We start from the raw sequence: 27,492 nt of genomic DNA on the forward strand, positions 1-27,492 counted from the left end.
TCTTATCTTCTGAGTAAATGAGACTGGCGACAGGTTTGTGCTTAGGGTTTTTTATGATATAGCATGAGCCTACTATGAACAGGAAAGGTCTGGTCTAAGTAGTCTTGATGGCCTGTTGTATTTACATAGTGCTGTGATATTTTACCACATGGCAAACAGTGCAAGGAATGTTAAATCAGAGACATACAGTAGAGAACTTGTAGCCAAAATAAACAAGGACTAAGATAACCACAGATTTTATAGTTACAGCTTCAAAAGTAACAAATTGATAGTTCTACTAACTATAACTCATACACTTCAGTAAATTACATAAAACCAGTTGCAAGTCTTGATGGAATTAGTTTTACATGGGGAGGTATGGTAATGTACATATTCAGTCTATCAGTGATTTTAGTCCTGTCCAAATGTGCCACCAGCCAATTTTACGGACTGCGTGCTCCAGTGTCAGTAAAGAGTCCAGTGTCTTTAACCTTCTGTAAAATGAGCCATAAACAACTTCAGGTTATATTAATGCTGTGCAAACTGACATGTGGGTAAATATGTAGGGTAGTCTTACCCAGCGTTTTTCGCTGTTCTTCCACAAAAGCAGCAACTATGGACAATAGTTTCAGAGCTATGCTGGGCAGACTACAACTACTCCGGACATCGGCGGAGCAGAGCGCAGCGGACAAAGGGCAAAAGGAAGCGGTGCAAGCAGTGACAGAAGAAGTGGAAGCGAGTTGGCGTGCTAGCCAGGCTTAGCGCTAACGCTGACCGACCCCGGATACCTCTTTTCCTGTCCAACGTCCACTCTCTGGACAATAAGCTGGACCTTCTGCGGCTGAGGATGAGTGTTTCTGAGGAGATGAGGAACTGTGCTTTGATTTGTCTCACGGAAACATGGCTAAACTACAGCATGACAGCACTTCCAAGCAGACAGTAACCAGCTGTCTGGAAAAGCATGGGGGGGTATGCATCTACATAAACAAAGGTTGTACAAAGACTGTGACTTGCTACCCAGAAACCCTGGCTAAATGCAAATTCACTACTGCAAGCCAGGGATGCTGCCTTCAGGTCCAGGAGACATGAACTCAGAAGGGATAGAAGAGAGCTGACTGCAGGTGTTAAGAGGGCCAAAGCTGCATATGCTCAGAAAATCCAGGGACACTTCTCCTGCCAGGATCCACAGAGCATGTGGAAGGAAATTAAGTGCATCACAGACTTTAAAACCAAAGATGCAGAATGCTCCAAAGACCCCTCCCTGCCTGAGGCTCTCAACAAATTCTATGCCCGCTTTAAGGACCCTGACACCTCCCCCAGCATCAGACACAACTCTCCACCTGGAGAAGAACCCCTCATTGTGACACCAGCAGAAGTACCCTAAGGAGGATCAACCCCCGAAAAGCTGCTGGTCCGGACAACATCCCCGGATGGGTGCGAAGGGAGTACGCCGATCAGACGAAGGAGATGATTGTGGACCTCAGAAGAGGCAGACATGCCAACCTCCCCCTGCACATCAGAGGTTCTGCGGTGAAAGTGGTCAAGCAAGTGGTCAAGCAACAACCTCACCTGGAGCAACCACACTTTCAGTCTGGTCAGGAAGGCAGATCAAAGACTCCTTCCTCAGGAGGCTAAGGCAAGCTGGACTTGGGAGCTCAGTCCTCACCTCCTTTTACAGATGTGTTTGGTGAAGAGCTCTGCTCCAGCTTCAACGTGTGGCACGGAAGCTGCTCTGCTGTAGACAGAAAAGCTGCACAGAGGTCTGTCTGAGGCAGCCTCCCGACCACCATGGACATCTACACCTCCAGATGCAGGAAAAGGGGCCACCTGCATCATGAAGGACCCCACTCACCCAGCACACTCATTTTTTGTCCCGCTCCCCTCAGGCAGGAGGCTGCAGAGCATTAGGTACAAAACGAACAGACTGAGAAACAGCTTAATTCCAGAAGCTGGAAGACTCTTAAACTCCACCACTGCACTGACACTTTTAGACACTTTACCAACCCACTTGGACACGTTATTATGCTACCAAACCTTTGTCTTTTTTGATATATCTAAACATATGACCATATGATCTTAATTTAAACAATATTAAGATATCTGTTTAGTGGTGTGTTTAGTAATATAACTAAATACATAAAACTAAAGACATTCTTTTAAAAATAATTTATAAAATGTAATTACTAAAAATACTACTGATGAAAAAGTTAGGACACCTTATGCCCTAATAGCTGGTATTTTGGCTTCTTATAATGATCTACCAGTCTCTGACATCAAGTGTTTAAACAGATGGTCGCACATGTTCCTCAAGCACTGTCTGATACACTTCCTATTGGATTCTATGATGGAATGCTCTCCAGGCCCTAACGCAGAAAATCAGCCCTAAACCATGACCATTTTCACCTCCATGCTTTACTGCTGGGTTCTTGTGCTTAAATGCTGCGCCTAGTTTATGCCAAACTGTCCACTGTTACTGTGTCCAAATAATGAAACTTTAGATTAATTCGTCCAAAGCACATTGTTCCAGATGTCCTGGTCTTAGTCTAGGTGTTCTCTGGAAAACTTGAGTCTTGCTCCGATATTTTTTTGACTCCCATGAAAATCAAATGTCTGTGTTCTTTTTCTGATGGGAGTTCAGCTGTGGTGAGAGCTACCAGTAGCTCCTGTGATGACATTTTAGGATTGTTGGAGACTTCTTTAGAGAGACTGAACTTGCTAGGATGACCTGACCTGGCCATGTTGGCAGTTATTGCACGCAAATTATTTTGTGGACAGTGAAACAGCTATAGCTAGTGTTCTGAGATCTTTTTAAACTTCCCTCCAGATTCATATTTACAACCTTCTTTCTTTCTTTGGATCTTACCATGGTGATAACACTCACTTTACCAATCAAGCCAAACTAAATGCCAACCTAAATATATGAGGATAAAATCATTCATTAATCAAAATTAATTACACTAATTTTACACATTCTATCTTTGAATTTGAGTCAGAAAAAAACAAACAAACCAACAGAAGCGATAGACTGATAAAGTAAGTGAACAAGTAACTGAAGTGTCCTGTGATTGAGGAGCCTCACGCAGAGCTGCTGTATTCTTTAACTCATAAATGTTTTTTTTTCTGATATTCTGATAATATTTTTTTCATAAATATTTTTGTAAATATATCTGATTTGCCGATATTTTGGATAAAAATCGGCAGATACTGATGCATAGACGATTGATTTTTCCATTTTGAGATCTTTGAATGTTAAATGTAACTTCTTAACTATCAAACATGTAATTTATGATTGTGTTATTTAGCTGAATTACTTTTAACCACTGAGTCCTTGTACGTATGTATTTATAGGTAAGTGTTTAAAAGTGGTTTAAAGCCAATCAGGCTTTGGCTAAAGTTAGCACCATAGATATCTGCTATTCGCATCTAGACCTTCCTTTATTTCATTCTACACCAAAAGAATGAAGAACCAAACAAAGAGGGTGTTATGAAATGCTAGCACAGGAACAGAAAACATTGTTCTTGTTCAAAACATCTTGAAACAAATATATGTTATTTGAAATCCCTGCTGCCAAATCAGGAATCCAGCGCAATGCATGGAAACAGTCTCTTTCTCCAGTGAATGTTGTGTGTGCTTCCACCTAGACAGGTGAAGCCAGCCAACCGCTATAAATGCATCACCAATTAAACATTAGGCAAGGCAGGGTTTACATGAGACCAAACCAACATTCTCTGTCTCTCTGTCTCCAGTGTGAAACGGTTTGCCATCAGCCATATAAGTCTTACTGATGAAAGCAATGAGAAAGTGTTCACTCACACTCTATCAGACACAAACTAGCTCATCTCTGTTCACCTCCTGTGGCTTTGCTGGTCCTGCATGCACTGCGTGCTTCCCAGAAACCTTAAGGTGTAAACCATCAGATTTGTTTGGTATTGTGAGAACTGTAGTGGTTTAGGAGTATTGTTATGGTAACTGTAGTGCTACCATAACTGTTAGCCTCTCTGCCCTTCCATTCTTCTCATTTCCCTCTTTTTCTTCTTTATCCCTTGCTGTGCTCATCATTGGATTTGAAATCGTCTGTCTTTTATTTTGTTCCAAACTGTAAAGTCTAAACCATGGTGCATTTATGTACCGCTATATCCATAATAGGGTGCAAGGCTGAGCCTTACCCCAGGGCCATTTAGTCAAACCTGTCCATGACACGGGTGAGAGAGGTGAGGTGTGTTGACGGTTAGAGCGCCGGGATATTGATAACAGGGTTGTGGGTTCAATTCCCGGGCTCGGCAAGCTGCCACTGTTGGGCCCTTGAGCAAGGCCCTTTACCCTCTCTGCTCCCCGGGCGCTGGAGTTGGCTGCCCACCGCTCTGGGTGTGTGTGTGTACTCACTGCCCCTAACACATGTGTGTGTGTGTGAGTGTGTGTTCACTACCAGATGGGTTAAATGCGGAGGACACATTTCACTGTACAGTGTACACTGTACAGTGACAAATACGTGCACCTTTGACACAGGCAGCATTAAGAGCACTGAGGCTTCTAGAGACAAAGCTGGGACTTGAGCTGGGCCTCTTTTTGCACTTCCTTTCCCAAGACCATTGTTCCAAAGAGTGCAAGGCTGGCCCAATTGTGTGTCCCCCAACAGTGGAACTCTAGTGGACCTCCATGCTGGATAACAGATATCCTGGTGAGCTCATTCAACACCCCCCCCCCCCCCCAAACTGCCCTCACTTCTACTTCTGTTGCTCTTCAACCCCTGTTCCAGTATACATAATCATCTTTTTCCCGTTCTCTGTAGCCACTTTTTAAAATAATATTTGTGACAATATTTGATTCCAAAATGCAGAATATTTATAGATAAGTATTCTATAGTATTATAGATAAATCAATTCCTTTTTATGTTATACACTTTAATACCATTTAGATTTACCAGTAAACTGGATATAATGAGAATAAAGAATTTCATTTGCTTTAATGTCCTGACATTTATCAACTTAGAGAGAAAGAAGAAATAGTACAAAACTGAACAAAACTATTTAAGATGAGATAAGACAGAACTGTGCTTTGTCTTATTGTTAGTACACCAGTGGTTTCATTGTTTTACTGGGAATCCAAAATTGCTTTATCTCTCTTTTCTCAGGTTAATCTGCTTGCTTTCTTCTTCTGTGGACAATTTGGTTTTCATGTTAGTTTATTCTGTTTAACAACAGGTACAAATTCCAATATATCTGCTCACTTACAACTTGGCACCTCTAGGTGTGTCAGGAAATAACGGAAATAACGGCAAAATTCTACCATATTATCTCTTATCTTCTAATCCCAAACCCAAAGGTCTTCAGTATTAATGCTGACTATCAGCTAATACAATCCGATTTGATACAATCTTTGTGTTTCTATAAATAATACAGCCCCACAACTGTGCTAATAGACTTTCTAAACTGCTTTACTTTGGCAGCAACTTTTTAAAAGACTGTTTTAAACACAATAGTGTTTACTGTCTTACACTCCACAATGACCTACCTGACCATTCAGCTACCAGTTCCTTTACAACTGTGGAGCATGAATATGGGTATGTTGTGAATTTATGAATATGTTGTTCAGACTTGTTTAGAACTAAAGAAAGAATAGTGGTTCTCTCGCTGGTAGAACAGAGCATTTCCCTTAATAGTTTAATTTCTGAACAGGCATTAATAATAAAGTAAAGAAGGAATGTGAGTAACAATGTGAATAGCACAACTGCAACCAAATTGTGCGGTTGTGGATTAAGACTGCTAACTAACTGTCTTGACTTGCTGTTGTGTGTGCCATCTGTTGCTTGCTGCATTATGTTTAAAGCAAGCTAACTCTAAGCTAAAGTTTTCCTCCTTCCATAATTTTCCATTCCACCTTAAATAATGCTGTAGTTACGTTCTGCTGTTTAAATGTAGAGGCTGGTAACTGGTAACGTCACTGCACTTACCAGTGAAAAGAAAGCTCCTTTTGGTTTTGTTTAACAAAATTATGTTACAAATAAAGGTCTAATGTCTAGGGTAGGTTTTAAGAATGGTTGTCTGCAGCAACTAATAGCATGTCTATTAATAGTGCCTAGAGGACGCCAGATAGAGAAAAACCCTAGAGCACTCTGCTAGAGCAAATACCCGGATTGGTGCCAGATTCCAAATCACTGGATTGCACCGGGAGATCCCTACTTATTAGTGCTACATTAAGCTATATCTGATGGTGCTGCTGGTGGAATTTAACAAATGTGCACAATGGCTGGAAGTGATATGGAGAAATATCAACTACTTTTTGGAAACATTTGAATTGTATTTGTGTTTATTTGCATTTATTGTAATTTCAAAGTGTTTTGCAATACAATTGTGGGTACTGTATTTATTGTTATTTTGTTTCATTCAGAATCCACAGGCATTCACAGAGATGCAGCCAACCTACTGTAGTCTTTAGTTGGTAAAGTATTAAATGTCAGTGTCAGTGTCAAAATGTCATCAACTTTTAAGCTTCAGACTAGAAATGACCCCTTCTATTAAGTTTGCTTTTAAAAGCAACAAGAACACACATAAAAGTCACTCTATTAAGAGCACTGTAATCACTTTCACGCTAAATTCCAGATTTTGGATCAAAGCAGATTAGCAAGGTATTACTGACAAATGGCTGACACAGGAGATAAAGGCCTTTGAGTGGCCGACTGCAATTTACGCCGGCAGATACAGCCCTTTTACATACTTAAGCCTCTCCATGTTGGAATGCATACGGTGTATTGGTGCCTTTGCTTAGTCATGGCTTACACCTTGATATGGCTTCACTCCCGTCACCCTTTTACAGTCTGGGGAGAAAACTTGCTTAAATGGAATGTCAGAGCAGCTTAGCTTGTAGAGCTCATGTAGTATCAGTCATCCCCATTATCCTGGGCTGCAAAACAATGCACTCTAACACAGCAAAGAATGTCAACATGGACTGTATGCACAGAACTAAGAAGAATCCAAGTCTGAAGGAAAGTGGGCCAGAGAGGGGAGTGAAATAGCTTAGGCAATTGGTGCTGTGGTTGAAGGTGCAGATTTAGACTCTATTCCAATGTATGATTTAGTCCACAGTGACTGCCAGCTCTGGGTTATGCGCTGCAATGTGTAAATAAAGAAGCAGTACAGATGGGCCTGAAGAAGTATGTGGTCACAAATGTGGCCTGCCACACAGCCAACATAAATACACAACAAAATTCTACTGTTAAATACACATACACACAATCAAAAGTAGTCACTGGCAGCACATCAGTATAAATCTTTACTTTTTTAAGGTTAGAATATAAGTCTGGCCTGGACAATGCAGCCGCAACAGGTGTCTCGTCACAGGTATATACGTTCTTTTTTTCTTTCTGGTCTCAGCTCTTTACGGATACCAGGCATTGCATTAGCGTCAATTCTAACATAAAGGGTTATTGCATCAACTCAAAGAGTGAATAAAGCTAAGTTGGAGTTCATCTGAGTGGTCACAGGGGAGCACACCAAAGGTAGGACAAGGGAGGAGGCTCAGTAGAGGATTAGCTCAGACAATGAAGGCTGAAACTCAGGACACTAGATCAGAGACAATCCATTTCTACTTCTCTTATGGGAGGTAACACAGTACAGCAAACAAAGAAAACAAGGAAAAAGGCAATTCAAAGAGGGTAGAATTGCAATGTGATAGGCCAGTCTCATAGGAAACAAACAGCATTGTGTTGTCTAAGAGAGCCCAAAGCCCTGCCCATTGTCCCCATGACTTATAATAAAATGAGTGAGATAAACCTTAACGGGGGGTGGGGGGGCACACATTTAACTATTTTTAAAAAAAAGGCTGTCAAAAGAACCCTTTATATGGAATGGGTCTGGATGCCTGCATTTGCCACAGACCTAGATCTGTGGCCTCTGAAAATGTGTGTGAGCATGTCCAAACCATACACATTCCGCGAGTTTTTATATTCTTAGGAGACGGATCCTGGATTGTCTTTAAAATCTGAGGAAAACTGAACGTTGGAGAGCAAATGGGGGGTGTCGCATTCCAATAAATCACTAATATAAGTGTGTGTGTGTGTGTGTGTGTGGGAGAGATAGAGAGAGTATTAGTGAAATGCAGCTATAGCCCACAGGGTGTCTGTCTGTGTCTGTGGAGTCCCACTGTCAGAGTGCCAGAAGTGCAGATAGGGGCTGAAGTCCATGGCTGGGCTGCGGTGAGCCCATGTCATGGAGGACTGAGCAGGGAGTGCAGACTTTCATCTCTGTGCCAACTGACGGCACACGGCAGCTGCAGGGCAGGCCACTGGGGAGCAGAGAGGCCCTGAGGATAAGCAGCAATGCCATATACACACAAAAAAGGACCAAAAGAATATCAACTCAGCTTGTTTTAGGACTTTAAAACACCATATCCATACTTTGTATTCTTCATGCTCTTTGTAAAAGGAACTAAATACTGAAATCAAAGTAAAACTAAGAAAAGGAAAAAAGGGGACTCCCTTGATGATTGACTGATGGATTTAAAAATGATTTACCTGCATTCAATAAATTTTACACATGCAGACCTTAGCAGTAATGTGAAATTAATAAGTGGACCAATACACCATCTGTAATACCGGAACACAGTATCGCTACATAAATATTTTTTTTCCTTCCATTTGAATTTCCATTTCAGAGGATGTTATAAATATAAATACAACAATTCAGTTCTATGACAAGAGATATCTTGATTAAGCATAGGGATGGCACACCATCTCTGCCATTCAAGCCACAGATGCAAAGTTGGGCTAGCTGCCTGGCCTTCGAAAGCCTTGTGGGTATGGGCAAGCCAAATGAAAGGCAGATTATGTTAAAGTCAGAGCAAAATAGCAGTTGTTTACTTTTACTAAACTTTCTGCAACAAATAAGATAGAAGATGTTAAAGGAAAGGAGAGTCTGTATAGCCATTGAACCAGAATGAAGTTATGATTTTGTTATGGCTCTCACAGTCTGCTGACCTTAACATCACCGAAAATTGTGGATAGACCTCAAAAGAACATTGCAGCAAGACAGCCCAATAATCTCACAGAACTAGAAGCCTGCACAGAGAAAATAGCAGTCTCCTAATCTTGATTTTCTTAATCCCTCTTTTTTACCCAGGGGTTTCTCTCTTCTGCAGTGTGCAGAGGTTTAATCACATAAAGACCATGCAACCACAGAAGATAATCCAAAAGGATAAGTGCATCAGCATGACTGCAATGCTAAGACCCAGCCTCTCTGACACAGTAGTTAAAGGGTCAGGACAAAACAAGCCCTGACTGAAGCAAACTACCTAACACAGTAAACTTACTCTTTAACTTCTTGAAATAATAAATCATTACTCCAAAAGAAACTTTAGTTTTGCAGTGAAGCTATAAAGCTATAACAGCTAAACATATTGTGTACGTAACTGAATCTATTTGTATTAGAGTTGTAGCTTCACTGCAAAAACAAAAGAAGCAACTTTGTGACACCACCTTTAACCACATTTGGGTAAACGGAATTATGTAAAAACAAAATACCTTTAGGACCTCTGTTTTGTACTTCATCATCTGAGAATAAGTCGGTCATGGGTATCACCTAATTAGAACTTAATTCAGTGTCCAAAAGCAGTATATTCTCTTGATGTAGGGTTGCACAATGTATCGCTTCAGTTTAGTCAATGTAATGTGCACACTGCGAATTAAATCATATACATCATGTGCACATCATAATCAATGCATTTTAAATATCACAAAATGTTGGATCATTGACTTGTGGAGAAATCTGGGGTTTTTTTTTCAATATCATGCAGCCCTATCTAAACTTAAATAAATAAATTAAAAGTTAAATAGACACATGATCTTAAAATCACAATATCCACAACACTCTTTGCTTATTATTTGTGGGTGAAAGTGAAATTTTAAACCTTTAGTTCCTCACCGAATGCACTCTCCAACCTGATGGATTCAGTAGTAGTCAGTTTAGGACATATATATATATATATATCTGTGTGTGTGTGTGTGTGTGTGTGTTTTGCAGTCTTGCATTAAGCAGAGAGAAGATAACTGTTTTGGCTGCTGATTGTCATGAAGAAAAATGCAGTGTTGAACCGGCTGGAAGCCGCTAACAGAGTCTAATTCACACTGACCAATCAGAATGCTAAATGGAGCCCTTTATCTCAACGTGTCACTCCAATTTGGGTGACAGACACAGATGACCGAAGCAGGGAGGCAACAAACCATAATCAGGCAGAATGAAATGTGGTCTAATGGGTGGTTGACTTTGCAGGCAAGCACGGACAGTTTCTTGCAAAGCTAAAGTAAAGCTAAAGAAGAAGAGATAACTGCAGGCAGATTATTGCCTGCACTGCAGCAGTGGTCTTTACAGCCTCTGACAAAAAACAAATATGTCTCACAGGTCATTTGGTGGTTGGTTGAGTATTGAGGCAACACCTGCCTTTGGTAGCTGCAGTTTAACGGTGTGAAGCTACTCATCATTTCAGGGCTCAGTAAGCATGTTCATGCGTGTTCAGACGTTTAGCTTGAATAGAGTTAGCGGTCAGTTAATTTTAACATTATCTATTCTCTAACAAAATGAACACAGGTTGGTGGTTAGTGTAACACAGTGGGTAACAAAACTACTTTCCCCAGTTGCAGACTAGTATTTGACTCACTAGGTAGACAAGCACATCACATTTTTCAGAAGAGATGGATATGCTCACATCAAACATCATTAAACCTGAAATCTGATAGGAGTCTTTTCCAAAATCTGTTGCTTTGTGGTGGATCTGCTTAACGTTAAAGCTGGGAAACTTAACACAATTGGAACACACACAGACTGCATGCTCACAAACACACATTTAGAATCTACAGCCCCTTGCTACCCAAGCACACGCTCTGCACACGTGACTGATCATGTCCATTTGAGGCTCTTGTGTGTACAGCACATCAAACCAATCGCTCAACCTAATGAAGATAAGACTAGAAGCTCAGTCTACAACTGAATCTCTTAAATTTTTTTACCCCCACGCTGTTTTTCTTTTCTCTGATCTTCTTCTCTCATCCCGTCATCTCCATATGAAAAGCTCAGAATAGTTTTTTTTTTCTTTTCAGTTGCTGGCTCAGCCTCTGTATGGAAGAATCATGTCAGAGCTTATTTTTGTTGTTTGTTTTTTTAAAAGCTTTGCCGTCTCTATGCGGTTCGTAGTCTCTCTCTCACAGACACACAAAAACAGCACCTAGCCCATGCATTGAGTTAAATTAACTGACAGAGCAAATGCATTCTGATATATTGACATCATCCCTCCTATTCTTTTTTCTCCCGCTTCATTCAAGTACACAGTAATATGTTGTGTGTAGCACAATGGTTGGCACGCTCAGAGTGGGGAGGATTCCAGAAAAATAGCTGTGAAACACTACTAAGCCCTGTGCAGCTTTGACTCATAAGTCACAGTGTGTGGCGTTCTGAGGAATAGAAGTTGACATATCTTTTCCTCTGTGTGCCACTCATTCACGCTTTTCGACATTTCCTCATTGGAAACTAAGTCTAATACAGTGTGTGCAGAATTATTAGGCAAGTTGTATTTGAGAGGATTCTTTTTATTATTGAACAACAACCATGTTCTCAATCAACCCAAAAGAAGAAATATCAAAGCTTAATATTTTTGAAGTTGGAGTGGGTTTTTTTTTTTTTTAGATCTTAGGAGGATATCTGTTTGTGCAGGTAACTATTACTGTGCAGAATTATTAGGCAACTTAATAAAAAAGAAATATATACCCATCTCACTTGTTTATTTTCACCAGGTAAACCAATATAACTCAAAATTTAGAAACAAACATTTCTGACATTCAAAAACAAAACCAAAAACAAATCAGTGACCAATACAGCCACCTTTCTTTACGATGACACTCAAAAGCCTTCCATCCATAGATTCTGTCAGTTGCTTGATCTGTTGCTTGATCTATAGAGCTTAGAGTAGGACAACATGTATAAAAAGGATGATGTGATCAAAATACTAATTTGCCTAATAATTCTGCACACAGTGTATATCAGTCACTGCAAATTAAGACCAATATATCAGTTGGATGATGAAAGTATTCATACATGAAGGCTATGTTTTTAAAAGGTGCTGATATTTCACGCACTGTAGTGCACTATGATCAAAACTGCTGAGGATTTCAATAGTTACATAAAGCTAGTGTATGGAAGAATTTTGGCTCTGGTTGGCAACAATAGGACCATGAGCAAGCTCAGAATTCCCATTTTGTGAATCCCTATTTTTAACTGCATAAAACTGAGAGCCAATATCAACTGTTATAGTTGCATGTCCAAAAAACTGTGTGCAGGAAGGTGACAGATAAGCCAACCACAAAAAAACAAGCTGAACAAGATCACAATACGAGACAGAATGTGTGATTTAGACAAGTAGACAGATTACATACTACTCTGCCCTCAAAACAAATCGGGCACCACTTGTCAATTTAAAGACAGATCGCAACACAAAAGATAAAGGAGGTAAAAATTAGAAAGTTCACACAGAGTTCATCCACTCTGCTCTCAATTCACTGAGAGCAAAACAAGGCAGTCACAGGTAGCCCAGGTATTTCAATAAATCTATCATTGGTTTTGCCAAAGTAGCCTGGCTAATCCTTCAAAAGGGTCAAACGTTCATCTTTCTGATAGGAGGAAAAGGCGATAGAGAACATGCTTCCTCAAGAGCATTACTAAGGAGGTACACTTTTGAAAACTGAAAAAAAAAAACTAAAAATCCACACTTCTAAGGCTAATATATTACATTTTTATTTGGTTAGCAACCCACCCCAAAACCGAAATTCCACTTTTAATTTCCAGTGATATTTTTTACATCACCATTTTCCATCTGTATAACTTTAGCGTGAACTGGTAGGACTAAACTACTGCAAGTTTACATATATGGGATATAATCCCGGTATGTATGGGAGACTGAAAGTTCTTTTTTTTTATTTTGATATAATATGCTACATCAAAATCATATATATAAAATCTTTTTATTACATGGGCTCTAAAGCCCTACACTTTTCTCTATAAGCAGCTGACGGCTTCACTGAGACAGCAACCTAAGAGAAGAAGTTTAGCAAGTCAATTAAATATTTAGCACCCTAGCAGGAGAACTGACAAGCAAACATGAGCAGATGCTCTACAAAAAACTGCACGAAAAACCATCTGCACGAAAAACCATCTTAACCTCTCTATTACTTAGATGTGGGGACAGATATGGAGAAGCATCTTGTAAACTTTTTTCAAAACTAGTATAAACCCAGTATATGAGATCTGCATTTGATTGGGACACTTAATTAGACCACATTGTACTTTACAGTTATGCTATAACGAAAGTCTCCCGGTTCCCTGTTGGCATAATGCAGTGTTAATTATGTCAATGGAACTAATAAGAAATATGTTTGTTGATGAAGTGTTGAATTTTGTATAGGAAATATAATGCTGAAATGGTGTTAAATGATTTTTTAAAAACACACTGATGATCAAAATTAAATAACATTTTATATAATTGAAATTATATCACTATTATCATGAAAGTGTTTTAGAACAATGGCATGTTTTCAATGACATTGAAGTTTGTTGTGCATAATAGGCTGTGCCTGGACTAAAACTGTGACCAGTTAAACATCCTTGTTTCTCACATATGGTTTATTTCACCTTCTTATTGGCAGAAATAAGATATATATTAGAATAATTATTAGTTAACAACTAATAACAGAGTTGTAATCCATATGTCCATTAGTGTGCTCCCATGAATGTAAGATCCCCAAATGTTTACAGTGTCTCAAATCTCAACATGGTTATACGGTCACTTGAAATGTCTTTTGCCCCCTGTCCAATCGCAGTACATTAATGTTGAATTTTGGCCAATTCTGTTCCCTATGTTATCGCTAACTGATACTAAGGTAAAATCACCTTGCTTTCAGAAAACAATTTATATAAATTGGATCAGCTGGACATCCCTGAATGTCACTTTTCATTTTTACTGAAGCCTTCCTTTAAGTCGTCCTGAAGTAGCAGAGAGGTTTTGTTTTTACTGGGTATTCAAGACCAATTTATAATACTAAGAAAATGTAGCAGCTGTCCCATCACAGCACCCCCTACAACCCCCCAATCACACTCTATCTTTACCGGCGCTTTGTAAGCAGACAGCTTTACAAAGGACTAATAAATGGGACACTGATGGGATGATAGGCTAGCACAGTTCATTTATAACACCCTGCGACATGCTTTAATGAAAAAAGACAGATGGCGACATCCTATGTTGTGGTAAGGGCTCGCCCAACCCCTTAGAGGTGGTATGTATATGTGTATGCTCAATTCCCAAAGCATTACACGTCGACAAGATTCGAGACATACTTGTGCAAAGCACAAATTCTGATTCTTCAGCTTCACCAATGAAACTCTTTTGCTGGACATACTATAAGCAAGCGCTCTGAATCAGATACAGAAGGAAACTTTGCAATTAACTTGGAATTAGAGGATTACTGTAGATAAATGCAAAACGACACCATAGTGCCTATTTAAAAAATTAATTCCCACACAATCCAAGCATGCCTCATACCACTCAGTAAATGGTTTTGTTGCAAAAAAAAAAAAAAAAGTAAAAAGTTAATAGGCCTTCATCTTACATACTGATAATGTGACAATACGTCATTAAGCTCCTTAGACTGGATATGAGCGTTGCAATAACCAAGAGGGTGTACAATAAATTATAAAATCCTTGGTATCTTGGTAACCCCCCGATTCCCTCTAATCTGTCCAAGCACCATCTGGGTCTTTATGATTATGATGGTGGGAGGGTGCCTTGAGATTGAAGGTAGATCGGACATAGCAGATGTCAAAGGGAATAGGCAAAGTTCAATGGAGTACACTGAAGAGACACATGCCATGCTGTTTGTTGTATTGGGGCCTGTGACAATACGCAAACCTAATGCCAAACACATAAGGTGATGAATTAGGGAGGGTGCGAGCTTTACCAAAGAGACGGAGAAAATTCAGCAGACCACGCTCAACAGGCCAATCTGGATTTAAACAAAGCTCCTGAGACTGTAGGCTAGATGCAGTAGTTTGGGTATTCTTGTCAGCTGGCTAACTGTAGCCCTGCATTAACCATTACAGGAAAGAAAGTTTATGATCCATTAAAGGGAAATTACTCCTCATTGGTCACCACTCACACAAAAGCTCAATAAACAATGGGCAACTCAAAGTGAGGCTCACCTCATGACCCCATTACTCCTTGAAGTCAGTGTGCTATCTCTGTGTGTTTACAAACGCCTTGGTTTGGAAAAGTAGAGGTGGTTTTGGGTTATCTCAATGGCCTCCAGCCGGCCTTGGAAACAAATCCAGACACTTCACATGTTGGGCTAAAATAACACAAAAAAGTTCTTCACACAAACACACCAGTGACAGATTCTCTCAAAAGCAGAAGCAGAAGGTTGACTTAAAAGTGGGGGTAGGAAAGCTCTTCAAATACAGGCTTTATTGTGACAACATTATTTTTTCACAATGTCCAGTGTAGTAACTTGAATCAAAAATGAATGAGAGGTTTCTAATGTTAGTCTGTATGTAACAGGGCTGTGCAAAAGTCTTTGCATTTTAAATTTGATCAGAATCCACCTTACAGAATGTTGAACTGAATTTGAATTGGAATAACAGGAAGTGGAATTGAATTAATTGCAATTCAGAGAAATTTATTCTTATCACATATCAGTGAGAATGTAATACTTTTACAATACATTACAAGCACAGATGTCATTTTGTTATCATTTTGCATATTACTGTAATTACAAAAATCCTCCTCAATTAACTTATTCCAAAATGTCCTAAATGGTTGGGCGACCATTTTGAAGACTTGGATAAAGCAATGTATTCTGGGAAATTACATGCTGCCCTATCATTTTCCACAATTTGAAAGTTACTGCAATTTTAATGATCTGTTTTATAGAGTATGTTTTAAATATTAATTTGTGAAAAAACAAATAGGCATATTTACTATAGTAAAGTATTGTGTACATAAAGTCCATACAATAATATCTGTATGAAATTCATGCTGAAGTCATATGTCATATATACTTTAAAGCTTCATTGTTAAATATCCTTGTATGTATCATGAATTTCTTTGAATTTCATGGAATTCCAATTCTGCCTCTTGCAATTCGAATTTGAAATGCAATTCCGCTTTCTGTTTGCAATCTCAATTCAAATTTAAATTCAATAGTTTGGTATGTGAGTTGTCTTTTATTTCATTTGTTTGAACTGAATTAATCAGGCTTCTGAGACTAGAGCTGAAAATCGTCAAATACCGTCACATTTACCGTTGAGTTCATTATTGTTTACTGTACCTTATATGTACCTTATAAATATACAGTGACACACCAACATCTAGGCAACTCAAATTCAATTTTTAAAAAATGTATGCCGTTTTAATGAAGCAGCTCTACAGGAATCCAGTAATATAATAAGAGATCAACAAATCATAAAACACAAACAGTAAAAACCCCTAGTGAGCAAGCCAAGGGCAACAGTGGCAAGGAAAAACTCCTTCAGGGCTGGAGGCAGAAAGCTTGGGAGGAACCAAAACTCACAAGGGAGACCCATCCTTAGGTCAGAACTACTTATAAGTTATAGAAAGAAATTCATGGTGCAACCACATATACATCATATCATAACATCCTATAACTAATAAATGTATAATAAAGAATGGTAAGAATAATGAAAGTAATAGACTTTACAGATATTTTGACCAGAGGTGCATACCTGTATAAGCAAAAGGCCAATGGGATAACTACAAAAAGCCAAACAACCGTTACTGACTCCAATGCACTAATTTGTTAGAACATCTTAAAGCTTCTAGAACCAGAAACCCAATGACCCAAAAAAGTCCATGCACTATCGCCATCTGACTGCACTATAAAGTTTTCTGAGCAACTGAAGTGATCTGTAGTTCGACCCACAGTTGTGTGACTAATCAAGTAGCTAATTAAAAAAAAAACAAAAAAATGCAATCAGACCTGATAAGAGAAAAGCACCCTTCCGAAAACAACCTTGCATCTGTAATTACTGCATTCTAAAAACATCACTGTGAACGTAAAAAGATAATTTAAAGGTTGAAATCACTCCAGGTGGCAGAGCCGTGCCTCTTGTCAGAGCATGATAAAGATTCAGAGCAACAGTAAAAAGAAGCGACTAAAGGAAGGTAAGCTGTGAGGGATATAGAGCATTACTATGAAACACTACTACAAACTACCTTCTCAGTGGCAGACTAGGGTTTGATTCCCCAAACAGGTACACATGACTCAAATGACCCAAATGCAGTAAATGTAAACACATATACTGTATCATGACTAGTATATTAGCTTGCACGTTGACTTGTGGAAAGAACTTTAGATTTTTTTCCAGATGTTGTACTTTTAAAATATATTGAATCAAATTTAGAGCTTTGTGAATTGTTTTTATCGCTATTATCTTACAGTGATAATTGGAGGGACATTATCTCACGACAGCAATAACATATCATTACATTACAAACCACTATCTGCCACTTGCTTTTACTGACCACATCACTAGAGGCATTCATGCTCAAATCAAGTGCAGTAATGGACCACATATTGCTCCCTATGTACCATCATAGGGGATATAAAGGAGCACAGAGCAGAGCCTGTAGATGTTATCCGACATTCTCTGTTGGCAAGGTGCATCAAAGCACGGCCCTGCCGCTCTTGCAGAACATGCACTTGAACAAAAGATAAAGATTCAGTGAGGCCTAATTGGAAGGGGGAGGTAATGAGAAGCCTTGTGGGGAGGTTGAATGAATGGGAGTTTGGTTTGGTTTCCTGGAAGTTCATTAGTGTGGGGTTAATTAGAAAGCAGGATATGAACTTAGCAGTAGGTGAATCAGTTTTCAAAGGTTAACCTGTAGTTTAGACGAGTCAGTTTTACTCCGACTAGTCCATTTGTTTCTCTGCATACTTCATTTAACCCCTTTCACCCTGTTTTTCAATGATCAGGACCACAGGACCACCACAGTGCAAGTATTATTTGGGTAGTGGGTCATTCTCAGCACTGCAGTTGTGTTGTGCTGGTTCAGGTGAATCAGACACAGCAGTGCTGCTAGAGTTTGAATAGTCCACCAACCAGAAATATCCAGCCAACAGCATCCTGTGGGAAGCATCAGCTGTAATTACTGAGGAAGGACAAGAGGATGACCAACACAAACTGCAGCTACAGAAGAGTTGCTGCCTCTGACTTTACATCTACAAGGTGGACCAACTAGGTGGGAGTGTCTAATAGAGTGAACAGTGAATGGGAGTGTTTAAACATTCCAGCAGCACTGCTGTGTAACCAACACTTTTGATACTCTAACAAAGTATGCAGAGAAATAGATGGACTACAGTCTGTAATTATATAACTACAAAGTGCTTCTATATAGGAAGTGGTGCTAGACAACGAGTGTAAAAACAAAGAAGTGGTTTTAATGTCATGGCTGATCAATGCATAACCAAATGTTTGTAAACACTGCTTCTAATAAATGCTTTCAGCTACTTTAAGTGGTCCCTATTGCTGAGACAGATGTGCAAATTCACAAACGCAGCTTTTCTACTCCCTGTCGAAACAGAATATAAAATCTCCAAAATCTAGTAAAATACCTTCCCTGGACAGTAGGAATAATTACTCCAACAAAAGTAGGATAAACTCATTTTTAATAATCTTGATTTCAGAAGAAAAAATGAATGTGAAGGTGTCCCACAGTCCATTTAGTGTATCTCAGTTGAGTGTTGAATCAGCCAAATTAGATGAGACACACAAATGGGTTTAACATGAGGCTAAGAATGAAAACTATCTGAGTAAAAAAAATACATTTACCTCTTGCAAGAATAAACAATCACTCTCTCTTAAGTACAAATTCACTGGAGCTTAGCATGAATTTGAATCTATGGTAAAGCAGCTTGTCAGCAAAATACATTTGTCTCTGGATAAGCAGAAAAGGCAGTAATTCCCCAGTAATTGCCAAGTAATTACCAAAGTGCTTACTTTAACTATCAAAACATTCATTTTCAGATTCTATGGTTCAACATGGAGATTAGTCACTTGTCTCATATTACATCAGCAAAAGATTGCAAGGGTCAGCAGATAGTCGTTACCTCAGCACCACAATATGGCACCTGTAGCATTTGCAATTCTAAGTGCTAGTTTAGGCATTAGTGGCAACACTGTCTGTGGCATTTGATATTCAGTTGCTTGAATTACTTTACCATTTTAAGGGGGATCCAGGGGATCGGGTAGGTTATGATTAAGTTTACTTTGTCAGAAACCAGCACTAGCACATAGTATTTTGACCAAACGTGATAGTCGTCTATACATACTGTACCTTGTTACAGACTATTCAAGGGAAATACCACCCAAATAAAAAGAACTGCAATAATATTATTACCTGACATTCTGGTCTTTATAAAGTATACCCCCTACATTCTTTAAGCTATAGGTTCCTTTTACCTTCCAATTAACACTAACCCCAAATACCCCCCCCCACACACACCCAAAAAAAAGAAAAATATCTCCTTATCAGGATACAATGTTTTACTTTGTAAACTAAAGTGTAGACACCAAGGCAATCTCCTACTTATTCGACATCAATACTGCGGATGTCCCTCAGCTATTTATGAGTCACTGCATCTCATAACTGAGGGCAATTGTAAAAAAAAAAAAAAAAAAAAAGCACCAAACAGTGGCACCAGTAGTTACTTTAAAAAAAAAATCAAATATCCATTGCCTTACTACTGAAACACAGCATAACAGGCAAAAAGTATGCAAGTCATGTAAGTGAAATAGAGGAAAGGCACCAAAATAAAACTCACTTCAGATAATTCATACTTCATAGTTAATAATATCTCAGTAATAAGTACAGGACAATACATTATTAGTTAAAAAAAGACAATACTCATTTATCCAAATTTAAATAATTCCCCAAGTCCAATTAACATCTACCACCATTGGTACAGAATGGTTCAACGCCAACTTCCAATGTTCCAGGAATGTAAGCAATCACTGATTCATACACTTCAAAATGCTTGTCTTGTATGCTGCAATGAAATGATGTGTACAGTCAAAAGAACACTACTCACTGCTTCGGCTGCTCTTACACCTGGCCAGTAGTTTCTGTGTGGAAGGCAAGTCGCCGTTCTTAACCGCCTGCAGAAGCTCCTGTTCCTTTCCCATGGTCCCCTGACGCACCAAATTCCACTGGTGACCCACAAGAGTTCAGCTCCTCTCATACACCTCTAAACAGAGGGTAGAGCAACACAAATGTCCCACAATGCTTTTCTCCCTCACACTTGCCTCTAGAAGCAGCAGCCAACGGACTGGGTGTAGATTTAACTTCCTCTCTTCTTGGGATTCTGCTGCATTCCCCGGGCTGATCTGAGTGCTTGGTTCTTGAGCATCTGGCTGAAGCTCTGGTCACAGTGCTGGTGTGGCGCTGTTTAGACCAGCAGACCAGAACCTGAAAGAGAACGGGTGTGAACAAAAATAACAGTGAGCTTTCCATGTTAGAACACAAGACAACTTCAGTGCCTGGGGGAAGTACACTAATACCCTGAGAACAGCAGAACAGCTTTTTATGACTCTCTGACGCCAGTCATAAAGATGTGGAAAAAGGCTGCCTTGTCTGCCACAAGACAAGCACAGTAGACATTTTATTCAAAGGGGAAAATTAAAACAAAAGTTAGGTTAACTCTCAGCATTAGTTTAAGGTCAGTGTAGAATTTGTTTGGAATTTTTCCTCCATTTTCAACTCTCCTCCTTTTTGAGTGGCTGGCACCATGCCCAGCTTCCCCCTCCCCCTGAGGCTAGATCAGAGCATTGACCTGTTCTTCACACCAAGCCAGGAGAGGCAGAAACAACATCCGTAAGGGACTGGATTTTAACACAGTGCCAGCATACAGACACCATGTGAAACACAGCAGTTGATCCAGACTAAAAACTATACCTCTGAAAATAGCAATGATAATTTTCATTTTGGTAAAATGTATTACATCAGCACAGTTTTTGTAAAGAGAATGTAAACTGAAAAATTAAATGTCTGTGTTGCACAACAGAGGGATGGAATATACTTGCATGATTCTACTTTATTACTATATTTCATTACTATATTACTACTAGGGCTGAAACGATTATTCAAGTAACTTAATTTAACTGAATTTAATTAATGTCACCAAAATCCATTTATTTTAAATGTCTGTTATCGCATCACTCCCGCCTTGTAGAGGCCACTGCGCAGCTCCGGTCTCATTGTTTTAGACAGACAGGTTATAATTGACGCGAATTTCAAAGATTTAAGGTGGCGTGGTTTATTTTGCTCTCCATGGCAATGGCGGAAATGAAGATACCGGGGTGCGAGTGTTGGACGTTGCATAAGGCGGACAATAAAGTGCAGTATGCATTGTGAAACGGACCTGGCCTACTGTAATAGTACTTTGTTAATGCTGCAGCATTAACAGAACCTAAACATCCTTGTGTGAAATGAAACTTTTCCAAGCGGACTCGGAGCCTCTACAGTGTATTACAGTTGCGAACTGCTAACCTTAGCGCTTGTTAGAACAGTATTTGCAATTATGTGTAGTCTGTGTTATGAGTGGATAGTGACTAGACATGATAAGTAGCAAGACAGCAAAGATCTCATTCATGTAATATATCCCTCCTCATCTGTCTTTCCCTCCCACGATTTAAACAAACCAGAATACTCGATTACAAAAATATTTAATAGTTGCAGCCCTAATTACTACTATTACTATCTCTATATTACTTATCTATGTTTTTATATATTTTATTTGGAACACTTGTACTGAAATATTTAAAAAACTGAATTATGTTTCCAAGAGTATAAAATAATATTCACTGCTTACACTTTCATTCAAACCTTTGTAAAAAAAAAAGGCATGGGATTTTTTTTCTATGGATATACATTTCTCCTGCCATTTGAGTTTGTATGTTTTTTTAAAACATTATTCACTGAAAAAAGAAACTGCCAGGAGATATACAAATTCATCTCTGGTTAAGACAGGACCAGCCAAAGCTTACCCATGAGGATATTTGATTTGGCTCGCCAGAAAGCTACCTTAAGCCCACTTCTTGAACCCATTAGGAACAACATTATTATAGTATATATTACATTTTATATAATTTAAATGTTTTTTTGAATAAATAATACAAATATTATTTTTTGGGGGGAACATCTATATTACACTTATTCCTGAGATAACTTTCAATTATTTATTATTTATTTGAAATATTACATTAATTTGAAACTGGTGTACATATAAACAAATGTCCCATCAAACCAACTGTGCAATGGACATTTCTTTACTTTACAACATGATATGTGCCAACTTTGTCAGACACATCAAAAACCTGCTATTTTATTTTGCTTGATTCAACAAGAAGGCTCTAGAGTACCTAATAATTTATAATATAATATATAATAATTACAACATTAATAGTTGTTCATAATAAAATGACATATACATTCTTGTTTTTATTTTACACATCCAGTTACAACATTTCTTAATTTTGAATGCTCATTTTTAAATGAATAAATATTAAATTTATAATCAATATGTTTAGGCAAAGAATACATCATGTCTTCTAGTCCAGCTGGTATTTTAATATATATAAACACAATAAATTAAACACAGAGTTACATACTGCTTTGAAAAAGTAAATGAAATGAAAATAGAAATGGTAAGTATTAATGAAGGACATGCTTTCCCAGTTACTTTAAGAAGAATGTTTTTAGCTGGACAGAATCAGACATGTTTTGGACCATCTGCTGTTGGACTATGAGTCCAACAACATCTTGGTGTTCAGTGTCTACATCAGTGGCCTGGTTACTGTGGCCATTACTGTGACTGCAGTGATACAATGGTTAAAAAAAAATCTTGAAAATTAAAAATGGACCAGATGAAATGGAAACTAGGATGTCTGGGTTATAGCTGACCATGACATTGTGTGATTTGTGTTTAAGTGATAACTTAATAACTGTATTGTGTGGTATCTTATTTTACCATTAATTTCATTCGATATTTATATTTATACACCTGTAGTATTTTTGTAACATTTTTTAGCACTTTTTCAGCAGTCTTACAATGTGACCTTTTAATGAGGACAAGTTACGTTACATGTACTTTCCAGCATTTATAATGAAATTGTTTAAAAACATATTAAATATATTTCATGAGCACATACCGATCCTTCAGGTATAACGTTTTAGTAATTTATGATTATTTAGATAATTTATCACTATTAATGTCTTGATTTTGAACACAAACAACAACAACATGTTTAATCCCTTATCTCAAGAATCAGTGATTATATTTAGGGATGACTCTACATACAGAGTGGCGTTAATACATTTTTAAAGTGAAAATTGGATCTGGATTTTAACTATTTTATATATTATTGCTATCATTCCACTTTTAACTGAACAAGAGGTTGACTGGGTACCTATACTTTTACCCTACACTTTCTCCATCAGTCGAAATATATTGTATACATGTAGAAATTATATGAATGCATTACAATCAATGCATTACTTTGTTAAACAGATTTCCTATAACAGCAAATTCACAAAGACTAAGCAAAACACACACACTCATACACTCAACACCCAAGCAAAATAAAGAACATAGCAACTTCACATAAAAGTGGATGGGCAAAAAAGGATAGCATAGCACTAAGAAACAGAAGATAGCAGTTTGAGTGTGTTGTGTTTTCTACGCTAATCATAACTGTCTTATAGAACTTTATAACACTACACATCATCAAACACACACACACACTTTAAGACACACATGGCGTAAGGAAAGCCGTCACTTTCAAGAACAGTGATCTTGTCCTCCATTCCCCTTTGAGACAAGAACCAGAACTCTCATACTCGCTCTTACTGCTTAACAGAAAATCTCAATGCCAACTTCTTCACTTATAGGACAAGATGTAATAGTGTGACTGCCTCCAAAGTCGGGGGGGGGGGGGTGGTTGGCGATTCAGGCTGGGACATAATATGAGGAGTATCAGGAATAATCGTCAGGAACACGGTGGGAAAGAGGTAATTAAAAACTGCCGATGAAGCACAGTTCATTCTGACAAACGACCCCGAGCTCTGAGATTGTGTCTGTACAATTACTAAACCCTCACTTATAAAAGAGATGAAACTGTTTTTTTGGTTGTTGTTGTTTTTTTTAGCAGATTAACTATAGCTTTTGGAGAACAGACTAGGCTCACAATGGACCTTATGGACATAATGGACTATGTGACAAATACAATATGTGTCCAGGTCTCTCGACAGTGAAAACAGCCCTTTATGACTGTCTAAGGTATAAGGTTACAGAGTTAGCTAGCTAGCTAAAGAGTACAGAGACCGTTCCTAAATATCTTAAGGAGTTAACATTACACCCTTCTTAGTACCTTAATAGCTAGCTAGCTTATTTCCGTAGCTAAAAGGTACTACTAAGAAGCTGTAATTTGTCTTTTTCTCCTCCTGCATCCCTCTGTAAGTCAGTATGTGCTGGCTAGCTAAAGGTAAGTTAGTTGCTGAAATAAAAAGATCTAAAGATCTAAAGGCTATCGTCATGACATTCAACTTAGCAACCTAGCAGTGGACTAACCGGGCTCAGACAACTTGAGAGTGATTTTCCCAAGCTGAAGTTGTAAAAATAGAGTAACTGTTGAGCTACTTTTACTGTAGACAGAACAATAATGTACGTCTCTTAAAGTCTTACCGTCAAATTTGGCAAAACATTAGGCTAACACTGACGTCAAGCCAGCCAGAAGCTCCAGACAGGGGAGCTAACGTGAACACTTTCGGATCTCCGTGAATCTCCGTTCCCGTCCCTGTTCACTTTCAGCTGAAAAGTAGTCCAAAGTCCAGGAAAAGCGAAGCCAGTTCTGTACAAAATACACTAGACTGCGACTTTGACTTCATGGGATGACAAATGAATTTGATCCGCACATAGAAAAAGGTTCATTTTTACGAATTCCCTTCGACACCTCTTCGACAGAAACTCCAGCACTCAGCAGTGCTGTTACTCCGCCGCCACTCCGCCAGTCTATGGAAAAGAGCCACCCTCCTCCTCCTCCTCCTCCTCCTCCACTCCCCGCCACGCTCCCCCCGCGCACTGACTACCGTTCCGCCACAAGCACACACGAGCTCTGGAGGGCAGGGGTAGGGTGACAATATATTTCAGAGTTTAAACTATAATTTTAGAAACTATGTATATAATATTGTAATGTGTACACGTAGCTATGTAAATAAAACGTGCCATTTTTGTATTTTTTTTTGCAAACGTTATCTTCTATAGGCTTCAATCTATGGTGTGAGTGTCTTTCCTTACCAAAAATGGTTGCCAGTGTAAAATTGACAAAAAAAACTTTATTTTATATGTAATGTGTTGTCTTATTAATGTTCTTTTTTTCATAGGGTAACACATGTCTCTTTTCTATTTTTTTTATTTTCTATTATGCATAAAACCATTAGCTTAATCATTTTTTGACCATACTAGACCCAGTTACCCGCTATTCCACGTCAAGTTGAACAGTAGAATTAGTGATGTGTAGATGACTTATGCAGTTAAATAGGTACCACAAAATGGTACAACTACTGGAACAACAAATGCTGGAGGTTTATTTTTCAAGACAGTCTTCTAATAATAGATTTCTACATCGTATATACAGTTGAGGTCAGAGGTTTACATACTCTAATCAGACATGATTAGACATGAATATAATGTAAGCTTTAAATCGTTCATTTGAACTGCATTTGGTGCACACGTTATTTGATTTCATTAAAATGAATACAGGTTCAAACATGTACATCCAACACACCAAATATTTGGTTGAATGTTGAATGTCCTAGCACAGTGTTTTTCAACCCTGGTCCTGGAGGCACCCTGCACATTTTAGTGTGTTCCCTGTTCCCAACACACCTGATCATTAATCAGCGCATTTATAAGCCCTTCAGAGTTGCAGGGGTGTGTTAAAGCACTGAGTCTACTAAAATGTGCAGGGCAGGGCTTCTAGGACCCAGGTTGAGAAGTACTGCTCTAGCAAGTTGCATTTTAACAAATTGTTTTGGTAGCCAATTTAATATGACCTTTAAGCACAGTCCACATGCAGTGCCTATAAAATGTATTCATCTCCTTGGATGTTTTTTTCCCATTTTTTGCTTTTAGAAACTGAAACAACAAAAGCACCAAGTCCAGCTACACATTCTCTACTGAGGTCTGGGCTTTAACTCAGCCACTCCAGAACATTCACCTTCACCCTTTCTGGGTAGCTTTCGCTGTATGCTTCAGGTCATTGTCTTGCTGGAAAACAAATCTTTCCCGAAGTAATTGTTTTGAAGACAGAATCAGATTGTCCTCCATTTACTTTACTCACCTACATTCGCAAGCCTTTCAGGGCCTGCTGCCAAAAAGCATCCCCACAGCATGATGCTGCCACCACCATGCTTCACTGTGAGGATGAAGTGTTTGTGGTGATGTGGTGCAGTGTTTGATGTCCACCAAACATTACATCTAGCCTGCTGGTCAAAAAGCCCAATTTGGTACCTACTTCCAGTTGAGATTGGAGTCAAGATTTCATTCTCTTAGCCACTCTCCCACAAAGTTTTGACAGAGTACTCATAGGTGTCTTCCTGGCCTCCTTCACTAGTCTCCTTCCTTTCTTCACTTCACTCAGTTTGTGAAGAAGTCCTGCTCTAGGCAGATTAACGCGTGCTATATTCCTTCCATTTCTTAATGATAGATTTAAAGTGCACTTCAGTGACTTGGCTTTTTTGCATATGTCCCCTGACTCATACTCTTCAGTTACCTTTTCTCTGGGTTGTGTGGAGTGTTCTTTTGCCTTCATGTCATATCTGAAATACCCAGATATACTAAATAACCAGTTACTGGACTCTCCAGGCACAGGGCTAACTTTAACAGGGCTAAATATTTATGCAATCACTTATTTTACATTATATATTTTTTATATTTCCATTGAGGTGGCGGATGGTCTCCTGAGGGATCTCCTCCCAGACCTGGACTAAAGCATCCGCCAACTCCTGGACAGTCTGTGGTGCAACGTGATGTTGGTGGATGGAGCGAGACATGATGTCCCAGATGTGCTCAATCGGATCCAGGTCTGGGGAACGGGCGGGCCAGTCCATAGCTTCAATGCCTTCATCTTGCAGGAACTGCGGACACACTCCAGCCACATGAGGTCTAGCACTGTCCTGCATTAGGAGGAACCCAGGGCCAACCGTACCAGCATATGATCTCACAAGGGGTCTGAAGATCTCATCTCTGTACCTAATGGCAGTCAGGCTACCTCTGGTGACCTCTGTGCGGCCCTCCAAAGAAATGCCACCCCACACCATTACTGACCCACTGCCAAACCGGTCATGCTGAAGAATGTTGCAGGCAGCAGATCGCTCTCCATGGCGTCTCCAGACTCACGGCCGTCACATGT

The 27,492-nt window shown here is 39.0% G+C and overlaps 1 protein-coding gene across 7 annotated transcripts in view; it reads right to left on the minus strand.

The window, feature by feature from the left end:
- The window catches only part of LOC140573764 (caskin-2), a 64,268-nt gene extending 39,195 nt beyond the window's left edge, over positions 1–25,073 (minus strand). For 6 of the 7 annotated variants that reach the window (XM_072693308.1, XM_072693307.1, XM_072693310.1 and 3 more), the window contains exons 1-2: positions 24,765–25,073; positions 20,115–20,491 (exon numbers count right to left, since the gene is read on the minus strand). In XM_072693308.1, coding sequence (XP_072549409.1) covers positions 20,115–20,208 — 94 coding nt within the window. In that variant the 5' untranslated portion in view covers positions 20,209–20,491; positions 24,765–25,073. Of the gene's footprint in view, positions 1–20,114; positions 20,492–24,764 lie in introns of those variants that run through there. The other variant, XM_072693311.1, reaches the window with a different exon arrangement.
- Between the last annotated feature and the right edge of the window lie 2,419 nt (positions 25,074–27,492).

Source organism: Salminus brasiliensis, chromosome 12 (genome assembly GCF_030463535.1).
Source record: "Salminus brasiliensis chromosome 12, fSalBra1.hap2, whole genome shotgun sequence".
NCBI classification, from domain to species: domain Eukaryota; kingdom Metazoa; phylum Chordata; class Actinopteri; order Characiformes; family Bryconidae; genus Salminus; species Salminus brasiliensis.